Source organism: Lutjanus erythropterus, chromosome 3, assembly GCF_056507025.1.
Source record: "Lutjanus erythropterus isolate fLutEry1 chromosome 3, fLutEry1.hap2, whole genome shotgun sequence".
Taxonomy (NCBI): domain Eukaryota; kingdom Metazoa; phylum Chordata; class Actinopteri; order Lutjaniformes; family Lutjanidae; genus Lutjanus; species Lutjanus erythropterus.
Window position 1 is genome coordinate 35,825,518 of NC_139319.1, and position 19,071 is coordinate 35,844,588.

A 19,071-nucleotide genomic window follows, 5' to 3' on the forward strand; every position below is an offset into this window, starting at 1 on the left:
GCTTGGGTCAGACAGGCTAGACTAGACTTCCCTTCAAATTTTCAGATGACTGTTACCTGACTTGAGATTTTGACCATTATAACTGGAAATATGTACAACTTAATAGTGCTAAAATATACTGACATTTAAAGAGACTGAGTCATCACCAACATCAAAAATCTACTCACACTGTGGGATCTGTATTCTGATATCAAAGTAAGTTAGTACCTTTTAGCCCAAGTAGGCATACAAGATGGAATATCAATTTCTATGGGTGTGAGACCAAATCTACAAATTATATGAAAACATGAACAGTAATCTGTATGCCTTCATATTTGACATGCATTAAATAAAGTGACCTATATTGTATATGTGCACTAAGAGCACAGGCTGAGGTGGTAACAGAACTCGCAGAAGCATCAACTGCTACATCCTGCAAAACCACACCCATCTGGTATCAAATTTTTTAACAGTGAAGACAACAATTCCCATGATCCTGTGTTAATTCATAAAATCAATAAATTGTCTTTTGCTTTTGTTTTAATATGAATGAGGCCTCTAGTGGCAGAATTCATTCATACTGTAATGACTAACTTTTGCAGAAATACTTACTACTATTTGTTCCTTTCGTTAAGAAGATAGAATCATTTCCAGATTAATCTGCGTTCCAAAAACATGTCATAACTATGACAAACTCCCACAACTGTGAAATTCAGTTGAGAGGCAAAAGACGTAAATCCTGAACCTCATTACAAGCACATTAAAGGTGATGGTAGCTTTTATATTGAGAAGATGATGTTGCTTTATTATTAATGGCCTTAATAAGATATTCTGTAGTGTTAATGATCACACAATCACTCTGTCTGACCTCTCACACCTGTTCAGCAGCAAAGGAAATTAATGGTCACAGTGATGTGGCCTGATTATGTGAGGCAAAAACTTATGATAAAATACAATATTTAATCAGTGATTTACCTGATAATATCACTGGAAATAGGTGGATGGTTTTGAAGACCCGATGTTGGTGTGGTTTATAACAAAAGTCATGTTATATTAGGCAAATGTTGTATTTTTTAACTTGATATTCACTGGTAGTACAACTGTTGTGCCTTAAAAGCTTAAAGTCGATTTAATCTTGGCTCATAATTATTGAAATATACACCAATCAGGTATAACATTATGACCACTGACAGGTGAAGTGAATAACACTGATTATCTCTTCATCATGGCGCCTGTTAGTGAGTGGAATATAATTAGGCAGCAAGTGAACATTTTGTCCTCAAAGTTGATGTGTTAGAAGCAGGGAAAATGGGCAAGCGTAAGGCCGGAGACATACTTGCTGTTTAACCATGCGTTTGCATACAAGTATGCGTAGCATTAATTTCTAAGGACGTGCACAACCATCACTCCAAATGGACGCAGGATACACGAGGAAGCCATGAAGTGTAGGGGTGCGTAGGGGTGAGTGTGCAAACGCGTAATTAAAAGCAAGTATATTTCCAGCTTAAGGATTTGAGCGAGTTTGACAAGGGCCAAATTATGATGGCTAGACAGCTGGGTCAGAGCATCTCCAAAACTGCAGTTCTTGTTGGGTGTTTCCGGTCTGCAGTGGTCAGTGTCTATCAAAAGTGGTTCAAGGAAGGAACAGTGGTGAACCAGTGACAGGGTCATAGGTGGCCAAAGCTCACTGATGCACGTGGGGAACGAAGGCTGGCCTGTGTGGTCCGATCCAACAGACGAGCTGCTGTTGCTAAAATTGCTGAAGAAGTTCATGCTGGTTCTGATAGAAAGGTGTCAGAACACACAGGGCTGCAGACCAGTCAGGGTGTTCATGCTGACCTCTGTGCACCACCGAGAGCACCAACAATGGACACGTGAGCATCAGAACTGGACCACAGATCAATGGAAGGAGGTGGCCTGCTCTGATGAATCACATTTTCTGAGCAATGAGAAAGAGGCGAAAAAAGTTTTATAAATCGAAAGATTCTGTTTTGCATTAGAAATTGAAACACTTTACAGATATTTAAAAAATGTCCTTCAGTTGAAGGGAATAATCTTAAATCGCAATGACGCTGCATTCATGTTTCTTGATGTGTTAATCTAATTGTAATTCACAGTATTAATATATGTTACATGTAATTAATGATACTATAATATTAAAATTAAGTATTTGTAAATATGTACTTGGATACAAGAAAAAAGTACTCTAAATGTCACTGCATTACATTTTGGAAATTATATTTTCCCAAATAGCGGCAAGCAACTTCAGGTAGAAGAAATATATACATATATATATGTATATATATATATATATATATATATATATATATATATATATACATATATATATATATATATATGTATAGCACATTAGTTGTGCTTTCCTGAATGGATTTGGATTTGGGTGCATCCCTAGTAATTATCACCACCTCTCCAGCAGTAACACTGCGATGAGGTCATTTTAATAATTTACCACTGAGCAATAAGAACAAAGAAACCAGATGCCCTGAGTAAAATCATGACAAAAAGCTCGTCTTTCGTGTAATGTTCAACTGATCAGGCTACATTAGAGCTCTAACATGAGTAAAAAAGGGAATTCTTAACACTGATTGCTGAAACAGAATCATTTAAACCAGATCAGAGGCATCACTCTCTTTTTTTTTAGCTTTGAGCTCCTGATCGTTAATTATTCCATTTGACACATTCACTACTCTCACTGCACTTCTGGGTTTTCATCCCTCATGATACTGTTACGATCATTCTTTTCATCAGGTTGAGCTCAACTTTGTTACGTCTTTATGCTTTCAATTTTCTTTTGTTCTCTCACTCTCAAAATGCTTTGTCATAGTCCGCAGAATGGATGTTGAATCGAAAGCGCTGGATGGGCTCAGCTGCTCTATTATGGATTAGGCAGCGGCAGCACACACCTCTCACCCCCCAAAGGAGCTGAAAGAACATTTCAGAGCACGACAGTACACTGTGATCTTTGGATATGCCATTTGTCTAAAAGAAAGTCAGACCGTGTGTGCACCTGTGTTATCCACTTCTGCATCAAGAGAGCTCTTAACATGACTTGAGGTAATAAAGATGGAAATAACTGATGAGCAAAAACAATTTGGAACTGACACTGCCATTATAAAATATATCTGGGAAATTGGTTGGAGTTTTATGAGTGCATTGCCTTTTATAGACTTATAAACCAGAATGTCATCATCCAAATGGACGTCCTAATGGGAGTGTGATTCCAAATTGCATCTGATAATACTGTCCGCGGTTGCACACTGCAGCTCAATGTTACTTTAAGGACATATCCCTGTTGGTTGAACTTGTTTTGCTGCTCTCCTGAACCCCCCGCTGGCCTCCTCCAAAATAACGAGTCCCATCTGAATAGGGAGCAGCACTTCTGCTTCAAGTCAGTGACTGTATCGCTACAAAAGTTTGACAGACAGTAACTGGTACAGATAAGTAACATGGACTGAAGAAAAAAATATAGTAGCACTTTATTTGAAGGGCTGTGCATAAGATTGTCATTACACTGTTGATGGATTTGGGAATGTTTTGGCAGAAACATGAGACACGTTTCTGCCAAAATATGTCTCTAGACTTCTTCTTGAGACATTGTGTCAAAATTCAGTCTGCAGATGCATTGGGAATCTTTGTTGATACAGCCCTAATTTTCAGGAAACAGCGGCTTAAAATGCTGTAAAGTCTTCAACTAACTAATTACTGAAAAATGTGTTTAACACTTAAGTTAGTGTGAAGTGTGCAGTGTACATGAATCTGTCATTATACTGCCATAACCATGTTATAATACCTGTCATGAACACGATGGGGTCTTTTTGAATGTTTATGGTTGTTGTCATTAAATGTCATTTGATCAGTTATGCCATTTTTAATGCAAAGCTGACATTGTCTGAGATGTCTGTTATGACAACCTGGCATTAATCCAGGCCATAATGTCATTGTTATGACACCTTGACATTATCAAACCTAAAGAAACTGTTTGTCTTAATGTTTTAACATGAAATTATACTGTCACACATGGTTGGTTTTGAGCACATTTAAAGTGTTTTGTGAATATTTTCTTTGCATTTTGGACTTGTCATAACAATGTCAAGGCCAGTTTGATGACAAAGTATAGTAGGAGAGTTACAGTAGGAGATTTAGCTGACAGAGTTACTTGATGGATCGATAGTGATTAGCTAGTTTATTTGTTGCTAAAGTAATCTAACCGCTGTCTGCTGCTATCTGCAGCTAGCATTAGCTAGTTAGCTCAGTTCACTGTGGAGCTAGGTGCCTAATTAGCTGACTTAACCCTGGGTACCAGGAGCCACACCAAGCAAGAAAAGCACCTTGGTACTGTATTCCCTGTAATTAAATAGGCTGTGAACTGATCTAACTAGCAAATGGCAGCTGCAGATAACAGCAGACAGCAGTTAGCCTACTTTAGCTACAAGTAAAATAGCTACCTGCTATCTGTCCATCAAGTAACTCTGTGAGCAAATTACCTTGGTAATGAACTCTCTACACTGTACTGTCAAACTGGTCTTACAACATTTAATGACATCTTCATGACAAGCCCAAATGGTGCAGCTTTAGTCCAGAAAATTACTCATGACACTGTTACAAAACCAATGGACAGTGTAATAAAACTGAATGACATCTTTATAACAAGTCCAAAATACACCTATTTACTTTGGGTCAAAGAAAATATTCATGGCGCACTTATAATTGTCACATAATGGCCACTGTCAAACCAACCACAAATGACAAAATATGTTAAAACATAAAGCTAAATACTTTCTTTATGTTTGATAATGTCAAGTTGTCATAACAAAGACATTTTTGTCTTCATCAGTGTCAAGCTTTTATAGTAATGACATCTCAAACAATCTTAACTTTGCATCAAAAATGACATAACTAACTGAATGACACTCAATGACAACAACCATAAACACTCAGAAAGGCCCTTTCATGTTCATAATGGGCATCAATAACATGGTTATGACAGTGTAATGGCAATCTTATGCACACTCCTTCAAATAAAGTGTACCAAACATATTTTTTCAGTAATTAGTTATAATAGGGGAAGACTTTTTGGCATTTTAGGCAGCTAATGTTTCCTGAAAATTAGAGCTGTATCAACACATTTCCATTCTATCTGCAGACTGAATTTTGACAGAGTGCCTCAAGAAGCAGGTGAACAAAAACTCATATTTCTGCCAAAATATTCCCAAGTGGTTTGAAATATCTGAAAGGCATGTGCATTTTTACCAGATTTATCTCCACTGTGACACTTTTTTGCCTCCAGTGCATCCAGTGCAGCATCAACAGCAGTCTACAAAGCTTCAGCTCTGCTGCTTATCATGCACATATCACTTTCTAAACGTACCTTCCTCCTTCTCCAGCTTTTGATGCAGTCGGCAGAAACCTAAAAATACGTACCTTTCAACACTTCATCAGACATTTTCCGGTCTCTATTTAGCAATATCAGCATTTACCTAACAGGACTTTATCTTAAAAACTGCATGAAAGTTTGTGAAGGTTTGAATACTGCAAACTTCTATAACAAAATAGTTTTTAAAATAGTCTTTTTACAGTCTTTCCATTCATCATATGTGGTAGTTACAGGGGTACTCTGGTGTTTTGGTGTATAATTATTGCAATAATGCATGTGTATGTAGCTTTACCGACGAGTGGGTACTCCTTTCCCATCACTTCCTCCTTCTCCAGCTTTTTATGCAGCCAGCTGAAACCTAAAAATATCTTCCTTTCAACCTTTCATGAGACGTTTTCTGGTATAACAGTGGGTTTTTATGATCTGTTTAATCACTGGGGGAAGTGATAAATCACACACTTTTACACACCTGATGAATCAATGAGATTTCACCACAAATAGTCCCAGTGCAATGGGTTTTAAATATAGTCTGCTGTTGGCTAGTTGTGAAGTAAAACACTGTTGTAGTTCAGTCTACTTAGCAATATCAGCACAGATACCTGCCAGTATTTTATCTAAAGACAACAAAAAGCAAATCTGAATGAAAGTTTAGGAAGGTTTCAATAATACAAACTGTTCTGACAAAACCATTTTTAAAATAGTTTGTCTCTTTGTAGTCTTTGCATTCATCACATGTGGTAGTCACGGAGGTACTCTTGTGTTTTGGTGTGTAATTATTGCATAACGCATGTAGCTTTGTACCTACTGACAAGTGAGTACTCTTTTCCCATTGCTTCCTCCTTCTTCAGCTTTTGATGCAGCCAGCTGAAACCTAAAAATACCTGCCTTTTAACATTTCATAAGACTTTTTCTGTTTAATCACTGGAAGTGATAAATCCCTCACTCCCCGAGGAAAGGACGTGATTTCACACCAAATGGTTCTGGTTTGGTTTGTTTTAAATAGTCTGTAGGTTGTCTTGGACTGAGGTGAAAGCTGTTTAGCCATATCAGTATAGATAACTGACAGGATTTTATCTAAAAACTTGCATGAAATTTTTGGAAGGTCTAAATATTGCAAACTGCTGTGACAAAATAGTTTTAAAGCCTTTTTAGCTGAATGTTGCATTGTATGGTTGTATTCATATGTGGTTACAGATTTAATCATGTTTTTCTTGGTATATAGCTCATGCATAATGCGTGTGAATACATATAGCTTTGTACCTAGCTGAGTTCTCCTTTTCCATTGCTTTTCCCTGAGAGATGCAAATGTTTTATTCAGACACATCAGTCTGTGCAAAATACAACTGTGCAACCTGTAGTAAAACATTGCATGCATCAATTTAGAAACCTTTCATTTATCTGCTAAAATAGAAAAGTGCAATGAAAAATTGAATGTTGACCAAGTTTCACATTAAGTTTAAAAGTCCAGTGGAGTGGAGGGTGAGACGAGGTGTTTGCAGTTTGCAAGCTTATGGCTTAAGGCTACTAAATCCTACAAAGTGGTCCTTTAAATGATAATCACATGAAAAAAAAAAAACAGTAAAAAGTAATCCATGGATGGCAATCTAGGCTAAACTAAGTCAGTTAACCTTCGCTCTACAAATCAGATCTTTACACCTAAATCAAATTCTCTACAATATTAGAAATATTTCAAGAACAACATTGGCCATGACCACTCCATTGTCTGATTAGAGAGATGGACTGTCCAGCTAATGCAATTGTCTTTCTCAGGTTGAATACCCTCAATACTGCTCCATCCATCCTCACAGAAGCTTAGACTGAGGTTAGGAAGAGGACTGCGACCCTCCCCTTTGTTCAACATTTTCCTTCAGTCTGTCTGTCTGCCTGTCTGGCTCTGTTGGCTCTGTCTCTGCTATTATTAGCATAGAGGGGGAAAAAAAGCGCCCAGTGACGGGTTGGTTCAGAGAGAACGTCACGTCACACACACACAGGGCCTACATCAAAATGATTCAGCACTTTCTGCAAAGCAAGGGAACAGATTTCATGGGAAATTTAATACTAAATATTCCCTGAAGTGTTTTCCCCCCAAACAGAATAGTGAGTTGCTTGTCAACATTATTTTTTGTTGTTGCTTCCACAGGTTTTATATTCATCCAGTCTACATGTAGTCTTCTTAATGTTTGTTGTTATTTTATTTGCTGACTGGCTCCTGTATCCGTTTATGTCCCTCTAATCAGACCTCTTTGTCTGCTCGTCCGGACGAAAGCGAACTCTGTCTCTCTCGCAGCGGTAATTCCCCAAGGCTGATGAAGCAGAGCAGCATGCTAGCAACAGATTCCAAGGCAACAGCAGCAGCAACTCACAAATTAACACTTTGTTTACAGGTACAAAGAGTAAAATATGCATAGCCATTTGTCACTGAGTCAAATGATCTAAATGATTTAACAATGCATTGAAAAAATGTCTGCCTTTCTGTCTATGATGACAGGAATATTCTGATATTTTGGGAAAGTGGCTTGTTCAATATTAATTTGATCTCTGTGCAGCCTCAGTGACTTATTTAACCTAGTTTAGAATAGCAGTTAGTCATTCAGTAGCCAACATGTTGTATCTTCACATGTAGAATAGAAGCAAGACACTGGTTTAACAAGCAAAACTTACCTCTAAACAAAACCCCAGTTTATTTTTGATAGTATTGTTGGTGAGTTTGCTTGCTAGCAATAACTACATGTGAAAAACTGCTGCCTTCAAATGGGGTCATGTTCAAATGAGCGCTCATCTCTTCTAGTCTTCATAGGGTGACCATATCTTCAAACCCACAAACAGGGACTGTTTAAGTGATGCATGATGCACGTGTGTGTATTGACATAGTGTAGACTTTCTCTTTGGTATGACAGCTAACTGTTAACATACTGAGAGGTTCTGTCTTAAAGAACAGCTTGCCTGTGATTTAAAGGCTAGCAACAGCCTTGATAATGCAACCTAACAATGAGACATTGATAGACTGACACACACACACACAGAAAAATCAGTGTTGAATTCACTAGGTTAGGTGATAGTGAGTGAGACAAAACATGGTAAATGTCTATGTAAGCACCTGAACAATGTCCACAGCATTCTGGACAAACTTGTACTTGACTTCGCTGGTGGAAAGTTTCCGAAAACTCACAAGTTCACAAGTTGTGGCATGTTTGCTGTCAATTTCAGAAATGGTGGGGGCTATGGAAGTTCATTTTTTGGTGAATGGTAAGTTAAAATGTTATAATTGTAATCATAGGCCTGGGTTTTTATTCAGAATTTTATATGTCTGAGAAACATGTTGATATTCCCGACAGCCCCATCTTGTCATTATGCCTTTGCATCAGCCTCTGACTGAACTCACCAGAAACTCAGGCAGGAAAAAAAATAAATAATTGTAATTTTATTCTATCTTCTTTTTCTTCTCTACATTAAAAAGACAATCAAAAAGCTTGGGGACGGGCGAAATTTTTCTATCAAGTTAAAATATTTCCAGCTCACTCGGATGCTTGACCTCAGTTTCACATCTCTCTATTGATTTTACATGCTGTGTCTAAATTTACCCTCTCGTTCTGTCTGAACGCACTTTAAGACCTGAAGAAGCTTAAATGAAGATTAAAAAGAAATGTGACTATCTCCCTGATTCAGCATTGTCTTTTTTCCCCCCATTGTGATCTGGGTCTTCATCTGTAAGGTCACACCCATTCACATTTTAATGTGTCTGCAGAGCCGACGCGTCTGTCCAGTGAAGAGGAATGGCTTTGATCCCAGAGACGCCGACAAACTGAAATTTACTGCCACGGCCCCCTCACTCCACCACCTGATTCTCATTTCCACCACATCACAGCCCCACACAGACACTTATTACCAGACAGAACATAAAACACGTTTCTCCCTCAACGCAGTCTCCTTTATCCTGAAGGAGGCAACATGAAAAGGAAAGATTGCTACCGTCAGTGAGGACTGAACACACATATATTTATTAACCTCTCAACTCTCTTATATTGCGTATCGATTTTAATTTGTAAAATTTCACAATATTCAGATATATCAGCCTACATTTGAGGAAAGTGCATGTAAAAAGATGCATGAGATGTCTAAAAAATGTCCATTTGACAGAATGATATAGCCACTGGGTTGGGTGTTAAATACAACATATATATATAAATAATTAGTTAAATTCAGAAAGGAATATGATAAAATATGAGAAAAAATAAAATGATACAGTATGTACAGCTATTTATATACACATATACACCCAGGAAATAATTCCGTAGGACATTTTTTGAATTTGCATCAGACTGAATGTAAAGAACAGCAGCAAGACAGGGACAATAATATGGTCGACATCTTCACATTTCAAGTTTGACATTTGGGAAACACTGTCCATCAACGATTACTGAGCACAAAACATTATCAATGTAAAAACACAAAGTCCTTCTCGCTTCGTCCAACTGTAGCATAACTGTAGCAGCTGTATCATGGCTCTTGTCCCCACTCTCCTCCTCCCCTCCTGGGGTGGTCTGCAGCGGTGTGCCCAGCTGATCTGACTCCATGTTTGAAAGATGCCAACTGCAATTTTGATCGTCTCAAGTCGGCTGCTCCTTAATTCAAACCTCACGCTTCCTTTTCCAGTGCTTACGAGTTTGTTTTATTCATAGGTGATACATGATTCAGCAATAAAGCTGAAAAAATAACAGATAAATGTCTGTGTAAAGGGAAAAGGACATTTTTCTTCAAAACATATTATATATATGTTACAACATAGCTGCTAAAAACATGTGAAAACACGGAGAACTATGTAGTTCTGAATTAGACCTAAAACATGGCTCAGTGACGTACCTCCCTTCAGTTCCAACGACCTAACAAGAAAGAAAAAAAATGCCATCCTGTGCTCTGGCTCTGGTGGCTTAAACATGTCTGGACCATGTCCATGTTTCAGGTGGTTTTCTGGTCATAGTGGTGTTTGACATGCCCCAAGCATTTAGCAATAGCAATATAGCAATAATCGATAATAATCAATAATCACAAGTATATACATATATAAATATATGCACATATGATAGTGTTAAATAGTATGAAATTAGATATTTTTCCAACCTTAAAGAGGCACCTAAGACAAAATAAAAAAGGAGGAAACTGGATGTTATATACAATATAATGAGATATGAGAAATCAATAAAGAAAAATGTGTTATGTGTTCTGTGTCTATGAACTGATAGGATCTGTGTTCTTTGCTCTATTATAGTCTAAAAACAAAGCTTTTACACAACACTGCAAATGTTTTAAGATAAGCCTGTGTGCAATAATCATAAAATGACACACTTGAGAAATCAACTGACTGCAACCTATGCTGATTGCATGGAGACTGAAAGCTGAACACCCACTGATGGCTTTAAAGCAGCTATAAATTTGAAATTAATCCCAGAGTTTCCTATAGGAGGCAAAATTTTATATGCAGTCAGTCGGTGCAGTTTTTCATATGTTTTTATAGCCTTGTAATACTCTCGAGTGTTTTTTATGGTTATGAAGGGGGTGCAAGAAGGGTGGCTATGGTGAGACTTAAAACAGAAAGTTGAAGCACTCTTTAAGTTTGAAGCCAAAAAAGGGAGGGCTGTTTCATAACAGGGCTTTTACAGTGGCATTTCACTGGATGGCTCCTACCACACCTTCTACTCAGCAGCATTGCAGGGGTATAAATCTTTGAAGAACTGCAACCTGCGTCACCACACGCACACCCAGCCGCCACTGAGGTTGTCCCACCCAGTTGGTGGGCGAGGAGAGATGAGCTAATCAGAGACAATCCGTGAGGCCCGAGGTCTCAAGGTCTGGGACTGTGCGCATGTGAGTATGTGGAGCAGGGGTGCAAAGATCAACCTACAGCATAGCAGCAGGTAATCCATCATATCTGTTTGAAGCACATCTGCACTGTGGCCCTGAGAAGCAAAAGATATCCCCAACACAGAGGTCAAGGTGACTTTTCTTTCCTGCCTGTATTTGTCCAAAGCAGACTCTACTCTTACAGATCAATTGAAGCATCACAGTAATTTTCCTCTGGCCTTAAAACATGATTTGAAAATATTTATATTACAATACAATTGATTTATATTTATATAGCAGTGTGCTAAAGTAAAAGTAAAATCATTCAATATTCTCTCATTTATCCTATTATGAATCACACTGACTTGTCATCGTTACTCAGTGGTGGCGGAAATAGTCAGATCTTTTGCTTAAGAAAATGTAGCATTAACACAGTACAAACACTAAATTACAAGTTTATATACAAGTTTTATTAAAGTAAATATAAATTTATTTTAGGATCAAAATATATTTAAAGTATGAACAATAAAAATCATCCAATATGCATATATTTTTATTGCTTTATTGTAAATGGTTTTATTATTATTATTATTATTATTATTATTATTATTATTATTATTATTTAATTTATATACTTTCGATTATCTTGATAATAATAATAATATTAAGAAGAAGAAGAAGAATACATCAGATTGTTGAGTTTGTGTTTTGCATTATTAATCTACTGCTGCAAAACAAATAGTAACTATAAACATAAAAAAAAAATGCAGTGGAGAAAAAGTTAAGTACAAATAGCTCAAAAGTGTATTCAAGTGCTGAACTTAAGTAAATGTACTTAGTTACTTCCACCACTGTCATTAATCCTCATTTATCACCAATTAAACAAGTATAGTTTGAGTCCATGTACGTTATCATTGTTAACACCATTAATGGGATGCCAATCAGTGACATATGACTACAAAATCATATCTTTTCTACAACATGGGGTATCCTTGTCTAGAAAGTGTGTCACATACAAATAAACACAATGAACCCATATGCAGCCTCAGTAATGTCAAGTCTTTATTGATATGGTGTCATACAGCAATACATAAGTAGTAATAACAGGAAAGAGACTAGCATTTCAACTACATTCAATTCCTATGCTTCTGTAGTCATGGTAGCTCTAATAAACGCTAATAAAGAGATAATAAATGATTAAACACCCCACTGAACAGAATCATACACATCACACACATGGCCAGAATAAAAGCTGCTGGTGTTTTAAGGCATTTTACGTCCTACAGTATTTGTTCTATGGCTAAATCTTGATTGTTAGTTTTGGATTGGTGACGTTCTGTACTGTTTTCAGAAAATACTAGATGTTTTTTTTTCTCCATGAAGTGGTGTTTGCGTGTGCACTTAGAAAAGTTTGGCAGTGCTGTAGAAGTAGTGTTGACATTTCGTCTTCAGACACCAATGAAAACTATTTTGGTTTACAGTGTAACGATAAAGGCTTGACAGTTGCACCTATGAACCACTCATCCATCGTTGTAGCTGTATAAATGCTGCTTATATTCATAAGTTCTTGCACGTCTGAGACAAATTGCCTTACTTTAAGATTTGCTGCCTGTCAAAAATTCATCATGATAGGCCACTGTGTATAGATACAAACACACTCGCTACAGTACAAAGATACCTATTACAAGCGTCAAGTAAAACAGCAGGGACCCAATCCAGAACAGTCTGCCGTACAATCAATAGGTTTTTTTGTTTTCTTTGTGAGTGCAGTTTGTCAGGGCATGGATCGCCAGGACCAGCAGCAGCAGTATCAGCAGAATAAGATAGGTGTGTTAAAGTTGGCAGTGCACAAGCAGAAAAAACGAGCAATAAGTCTCTCATACTGAAGGATTTCTAGTGGTGAGGTTGAACTACAACAGACATTTTATCCAGTCATGGCCACAGTTATAAAGAGCGAGGTCAAGTTGTTTCAAACATGTCGTGGTTAAATCTGTCAGCTTCTGACTGAATCTGTGATGTATTCTGAGCGTTGATGGTTTTTCCCTCTGGCTGGGTGATAATGGTATGGATTCTGGGGCTCAAACGCATCATGGATGGCACATGGGAAATGGTGTTAAATGAATGGATCACACAGAATCATGTTCATTTGTGCTAAAGTGTCATTTACAATTCTGTCTCTAATTGACTGGAGAAAATTCACTTCCTTTTTCTCATCATATTAGCTACATTTTGCCTCATTTAGAGCAGTGGTTCGCAACCTTGGGGTTGGGACCGCCAAATGGGTTGCAAGGTAATTTCTGGGGGTCGCCCAATTGGTTGTGGAGAGAAAAATAAAATATCTGAGCAAGCAGCATGGAATATAGAGCCAGGAAGCAGCTCGACGACATTCTGCATAAGGTTCAAGTGCTCAAAGAAAAATACAGCTGGTCTCAAAAAATATAACAGTCACCTCATTAATAGAGTCCGTGTAAAGCAATAATCAATACGTGTTCTGAGTCACCACAGAAACGTATTACTAACCATCCAGTCAATTTGAACGATTAAAATAATCACTGGGTATATAATATAAATATAATATGAAATTAGGTCTCAAAATCAGTTTTCTCTGGTCTGAACACTGGGGGCATGTCCGCTTTGCTGTCTCAGTGTTAAATACCACTATGACCTGAAAAATGGACACTTAGTCTGGCAGCTTTATTGGACTTGTACAGACATGTTTGAGCCACCAGAACCAGGGCAGTGACCTATCAACTTGTTTGAGACTCAGCTACAATGTTCAAATCAATTTTGTTTTCAGAATCAGACTGGAGTTGGGGTGCGGGGGTTGCGATCACCAACCTGATTATTCGGGGGCAAGGGGCACAATTCAAAAAGGTCGAGAACCACAGCTTTGGGGCATCTTTGCTTCCCTTTTCCCTGTATCCTTCACTACACATTGTGCAAACTGCTCATAATTACCAATTTGACAATCCTATTTAAGTGCCTTAAAGAGGATCTTTCCTCCTCGTCCTCATAGCATCAGCAGCAGAGATCTGTAGCCTACCTACGTCACATCCTACAGAAAGAACAGTAGTCTTCATATCTAGCCTACAGGCTAACAAGCGCACGTCTAGTACAGTTAATAATGAGTGTTGTGCGTGATGATGCTCAGCATCGGTCGGTTGGTGGCCGACCTTTTAACTCCAAACAACCTAACCGTGTGGAATGAGTTGATGGATTCCATGCAAGCATGACATCTACATACACCATGCAAATTATCCTCGATTAATATATTTGTTTCCTTGTTGGCTTCAAATCTCGTTTAAATAGCTACAGTAATACACTTTTGGGAGTGAAACTTCTCCTGGAAGTTAAAAAGCAGGACTGAGGATGTTCATCCTCTTCTGTATTGCTGTCATGCAGAGCAGATTGGACCACTGATTCACCGACTGTGATTGAAAACATTTGTGCAAGAGGAGATTTTAGTTCCATTTTTAGTAAATAATGGCTCAGCAAGACATTGTCATATATTATTATTTATTTTGGCTGGTTTGCTATACCTGCAGACCGTGTGCTTCCTCACTAAACTGTCATTATTATATCAAGAATAATTTTATTTGTATGTTCAAGTGGATGCAGAAAGAGTAACTGACAACAGCTGATGTGTTTTTGTTCTTTAACAGTAACACTCGCACACACACATGCTCCCATTGGAATGTGTAGAGAGTATCTCACAGCTTGTGGTAGTATAGTGAATGACCAGAGTTATTATCATCTACTGTGTTCCAGCATCACATATTGATGTAAGTGTGAAAGACCAGTTGAAAGACTGTACTCCTGTAAGAGATGCTACCTAAGTGCTTGTTGTTGTCTGATGTTGAATTGTGAAACAGAGATAGAACAGATGTATTGTGGTTTTGTGATGGTTACAGTAGAGTTACAATGGATTTCCTTTGGGGGAACACATGTGGGGGACAAAGGGGACGAGGAACCCACATAAAAAACAAACATCCAGATCCTGCACTTTACACACTTGTGGACATCCAACACACAATAGTTCAGATACAAACCTGACAATCTGACTATACTTATAATAAGAAGGCATCTCAGATCTCCACTAGTGCTTCAGTGTAAAGGCTCTGGGTTTGTTTTAGGATGGGAAATGAAGAGAGGTTTGGGTTGTGGGGTAAGAGGGAAGCATCAGGGGTCAATAACAGGCTTACAGTAGGCTCTTAGTTTTTCTGATTGGTAGGGATATCGTTGGCATCTTGCTGCTTCTCCATCTTCTTGGTGGTGACCACCGTCTCCTCATAAATTTCACGCTGGGAGACCTTGGCACCAGACTTGTTCTGCTGCTCCTCATCCTTGCCCTCCTTCTTGGAGCCCCTGCCGGAGCTGGTGTAGACACGGGACTGGTAGTTGTAGCCTTGCCCAGTGCCGGCGCTCATGGTGGGACCAGGGTAGGTGATCCCTGTCCCGATGCGGGTCTCCTCGCCTTCCAGTAGTTTCCTGCAGAGAGGAAGAGGGGGATAAAGATAAAAGGGAATAGACAGGGGTGTCACAAGTGACTCTTTTTAATTACCGCCCCTTTTCTGGCTCTAATGTCACTTGATCTAATCTACATCAATCATTAGCTAGCTAGTTAGCTAGCGCTTTGGTAACATTAGCTCACTAGCTAATTTAAGATGTGACCCTATATCTAACTTTTACAAGTGAAAGAGAAAGTTGGCTGAGACTCCAGTTTTGCTCAGCTATATACGGGGCAACATGGGGAGAGACTTTGAAGGGGTAAATTCTTCAAACCCACAGTTCGAAATGACTTTCAAGTTTGAGGCCATGATTTGATTCAAGTTTTTGATTTAACCCTTTTCTTTAAAAGTCACTGTTAGACAATCAAGTCTCGATTTGTAAAGATTGACAAATCGTTGGTTTTATGGCCTAAGAACTGTCATTTACATTTTTAAAATTTCCTTCTAAAAGACAAACTATATGGTCTCAAGTGTGATCTAACTGCTGGGAAACTGAATTGTGTCTTCTCTGAAGTGTTGTTTTTTTTCTCCAGAGACTCGCACAATGCAGGAAGTAGGTGTGAACAGGGAGAGAAGACACTGAAAAAGTTAAGAAAACTCAAAATTTAAAAGTAACTGTCTTTACTTTAAAATTTTGCTTTGTGAATCAAACTCAAACTTTTAAAATAAACTAAAAGAAAAGTTTCCCAGCCTATAATCTTTTGTTGAGATTATTTACTTTTCCTTCTTTCTTTCTTTCTGTCTTTCTTTCTTTCTTTCTTATTTTAAAAATTTTAAAGATGTTTTGAGTTTTAGAAACAAAGTTTTCTATTCCAAAACTCATTTGGTAAATTCAGTAAAGTGAAAGTGAGTAATGATTAATAATGTAATGTTTTCAATTGAAACCATTTCATTTTCATGAACCCAAATAATGAAAAACTTGGTTCATAGCTCACAGTAAACACTTTTCAAAATACAGAAATCAAGATTCAAGTGTATCTCAAGAGGAAAAGTAAATTATTTCAACAAAAGATTATAGGTTTGTAACACCTGTTTTAGTTTATTTCAAATTTTAAGAATTTGAGTTTAATGAAACTTTGATGAAAAAATAGTGGACATACTAACAGTTGCCTTGAATTTTTTTTTCAGTGAAATACTGAGAGAATTGCTGATTCTGACTTTGATTTCCATTATTGAAACTGAAAGATTGATGGATTTTCTATTTAATACTGAAACTGTGACACCCCTAGTACCTGACAAGAAAAGCAACTAGACAACACAGAGAGTGAAATTTTCCCCACTAAAAAATCCGCAGTGTTAGTGTTATTAAATTCTGCTCTTTCACTTTCATATTGTAGAGGTTATCATAACTGATCATGTGCCAGTGGTCTGACAGGAGAGTCTACCTGTAAGCTGCAATTTCAATATCCAGTGCCATCTTGACATTGAGCAGGTCCTGGTACTCCCTCAGGTGACGGGCCATCTCGCTCTTAGTGGTCCTCAGCTCATTCTCCAGCTCAGCCATGTTGTCCTAAAGAACATGTAAAAAAAAAAAAAAAAAACAGGCCATCGTTCAAGATTTAAAAGGAGAAATAATTTTGAAATAATAGTCTCTGGCCACGTTGCTTGCAGAGGAATAATTGCAGTGTCCAAATAAAGACCCCTGCCTATCCTGTTGTTAACCTTTACAGTGTGAAGCTGGAGATTAGAGTCATTTATGAGCAACTTGTTGTTGTAATGTTTGTCCTAAAAACACACTCTCAGTTGGGAGAACTGAATGAAAAACAGCACTTGTATGAATTTACTCAGTGAGGGCACCTAGGCGCTCAGTGGGCGTTGTCAGATACAGCTGCTGAGCTCCTGTCCCGGGGGGACTGACTGAGTTTCAGCACCACGGACAGAGCACGACACACAGCAGCTGATCCTGGTGTGATTATTACTCCCATAGTCACTTTTTAAGAAAAATAACCCACTGTAGTGTGGATTTATTTCATTTGAAATAAACTTCAATGAGATCATGATTTTCTGTTCGCCTGTACCCTGACAGATAAACGGTTAACATGTCATAAAATGTGCTTACGTGGTAGTTTCCAATCTCCACATTGTGCCTGTCCTCCATCTCCCGGAGCTGCTTCTCCAGAGACTCGTTGGTCCCCCTCAGACTCTCGATCTCGATGGTCTTGGATTGCAGCTGCCTCCTGAACTCGTTCGCCTCCTCCCTGCTGGCCCGGATGGCCTCGTTGCTCCGGTTGGCCTGCTCGGACAGGTCAGCGAACTTGGTCTTGTACCACTCCTCGGCGGACTGCAGGTTCTTGGACGCCATGGACTCGTACTGGCCGCGGATCTCCTTGAGGGCGGAGGTGAGGTCCGGCTTGGACACCTCCATCTCCACGGACACCTGGGCGGCCTGGATCATGTCCATCAGCTCGGTCACCTCCTCCTCGTGCACCTTCCTGAGGAAGCTGATCTCGTCCAGCAGGGACTCCACCTTCTTCTCCAGGTCCAGGCGCACCATGGTGGCATCGTCCACATCCTTCTTGAAAGCCTTGAGGGTGGCCTCCGCCTCCTCCCGGGCGCGGAACTCCTCTTCGTATTTCCCCCTGAGCTTCTGCAGGTCGTCTTCGATGCTGTCCCTCTCGATCAGGAGCTGGGACTTCTCCCCGTTCAGCTCCTCCAGCTGTGAGCGCAGTTCGCGGATCTCCTGCTGGTACAGCTCGGCTAGGCGGGACGGCTCGGTCTGCCGCTGGCGCAGCGCAGTCAACTCCGTCTCCAGCACTTTGTTGTACTGCTCTAAGTTGCGCACTTTCTCGATGAACATCGCAAAGCGGTCATTGAGACCCTGCATCTGCTCCTTCTCATTGGTGCGGATGATTTTAAACTCATTGTTGAGGACGCTGCTCTGTGTCAGGTCGAAGGTCTCCAGCGGCATGGACGAGAAGGAGCGGCCCGGCTTCCTGTTGTACGAGCCCAGGGATGAGATGTTGCTCCGGGACAGAGAAGAGGAGCGGTACCCTCCCCGGGAGGACAAGCTCCCCGCAGACCGCGACGGAGAGGACGCATAGCGGGGAGAATCCCCGAAAATCTTCCGGTAGGAGGAGGAGGAGAAGACTTCAGATCCGTAGCTCATCTTGGCTTGAATGGAGACAGAGCGGAGCGGTGGGCGCGTCTCCTTTATATAGGAGGACCAACCCAATCACTAATTAATGCCCGATGGCAACAGTCGGTCTCTTTCGTTCCACATGCAGCAGGTCGACCGGTGTATGTCAGAATCAATGCGGAATATTGTGCTGGGGTTAATTTTTCTTTGCTTATAATTAGTCTACAATATTTCTGACATCACTCCAGATGTGCACAGCTGGCACTGTTCTT

General features: G+C 39.3%; 1 protein-coding gene across 1 annotated transcript; it reads right to left on the bottom strand.

Moving 5' to 3' along the window:
- Positions 1-12,253: 12,253 nt before the first annotated feature.
- On the bottom strand, positions 12,254-18,971 carry inab (internexin neuronal intermediate filament protein, alpha b). The gene is made up of 3 exons (XM_084715957.1): positions 17,783-18,971; positions 17,109-17,233; positions 12,254-15,703 (listed from the first exon to the last, which is right to left on the bottom strand). The coding sequence occupies exons 1-3, from the start codon at positions 18,827-18,829 to the stop codon at positions 15,427-15,429; spliced, it is 1,449 nt and encodes a 482-aa protein (XP_084572083.1). The 5' UTR covers positions 18,830-18,971; the 3' UTR covers positions 12,254-15,426.
- Positions 18,972-19,071: the final 100 nt, after the last annotated feature.

Coding starts and splice junctions, on each gene's coding strand:
- inab (XM_084715957.1), bottom strand. CDS start 18,829: ATGAGCTACGGATCTGAAGTCTTCTCCTCCTCCTCCTACCGGAAGATT. Junction 17,234..17,782: donor TGGAGATTGGAAACTACCAC/GTAAGCACATTT, acceptor CATGTTCTTTAG/GACAACATGGCTGAGCTGGA. Junction 15,704..17,108: donor ATTGAAATTGCAGCTTACAG/GTAGACTCTCCT, acceptor TCCTCTCTGCAG/GAAACTACTGGAAGGCGAGG.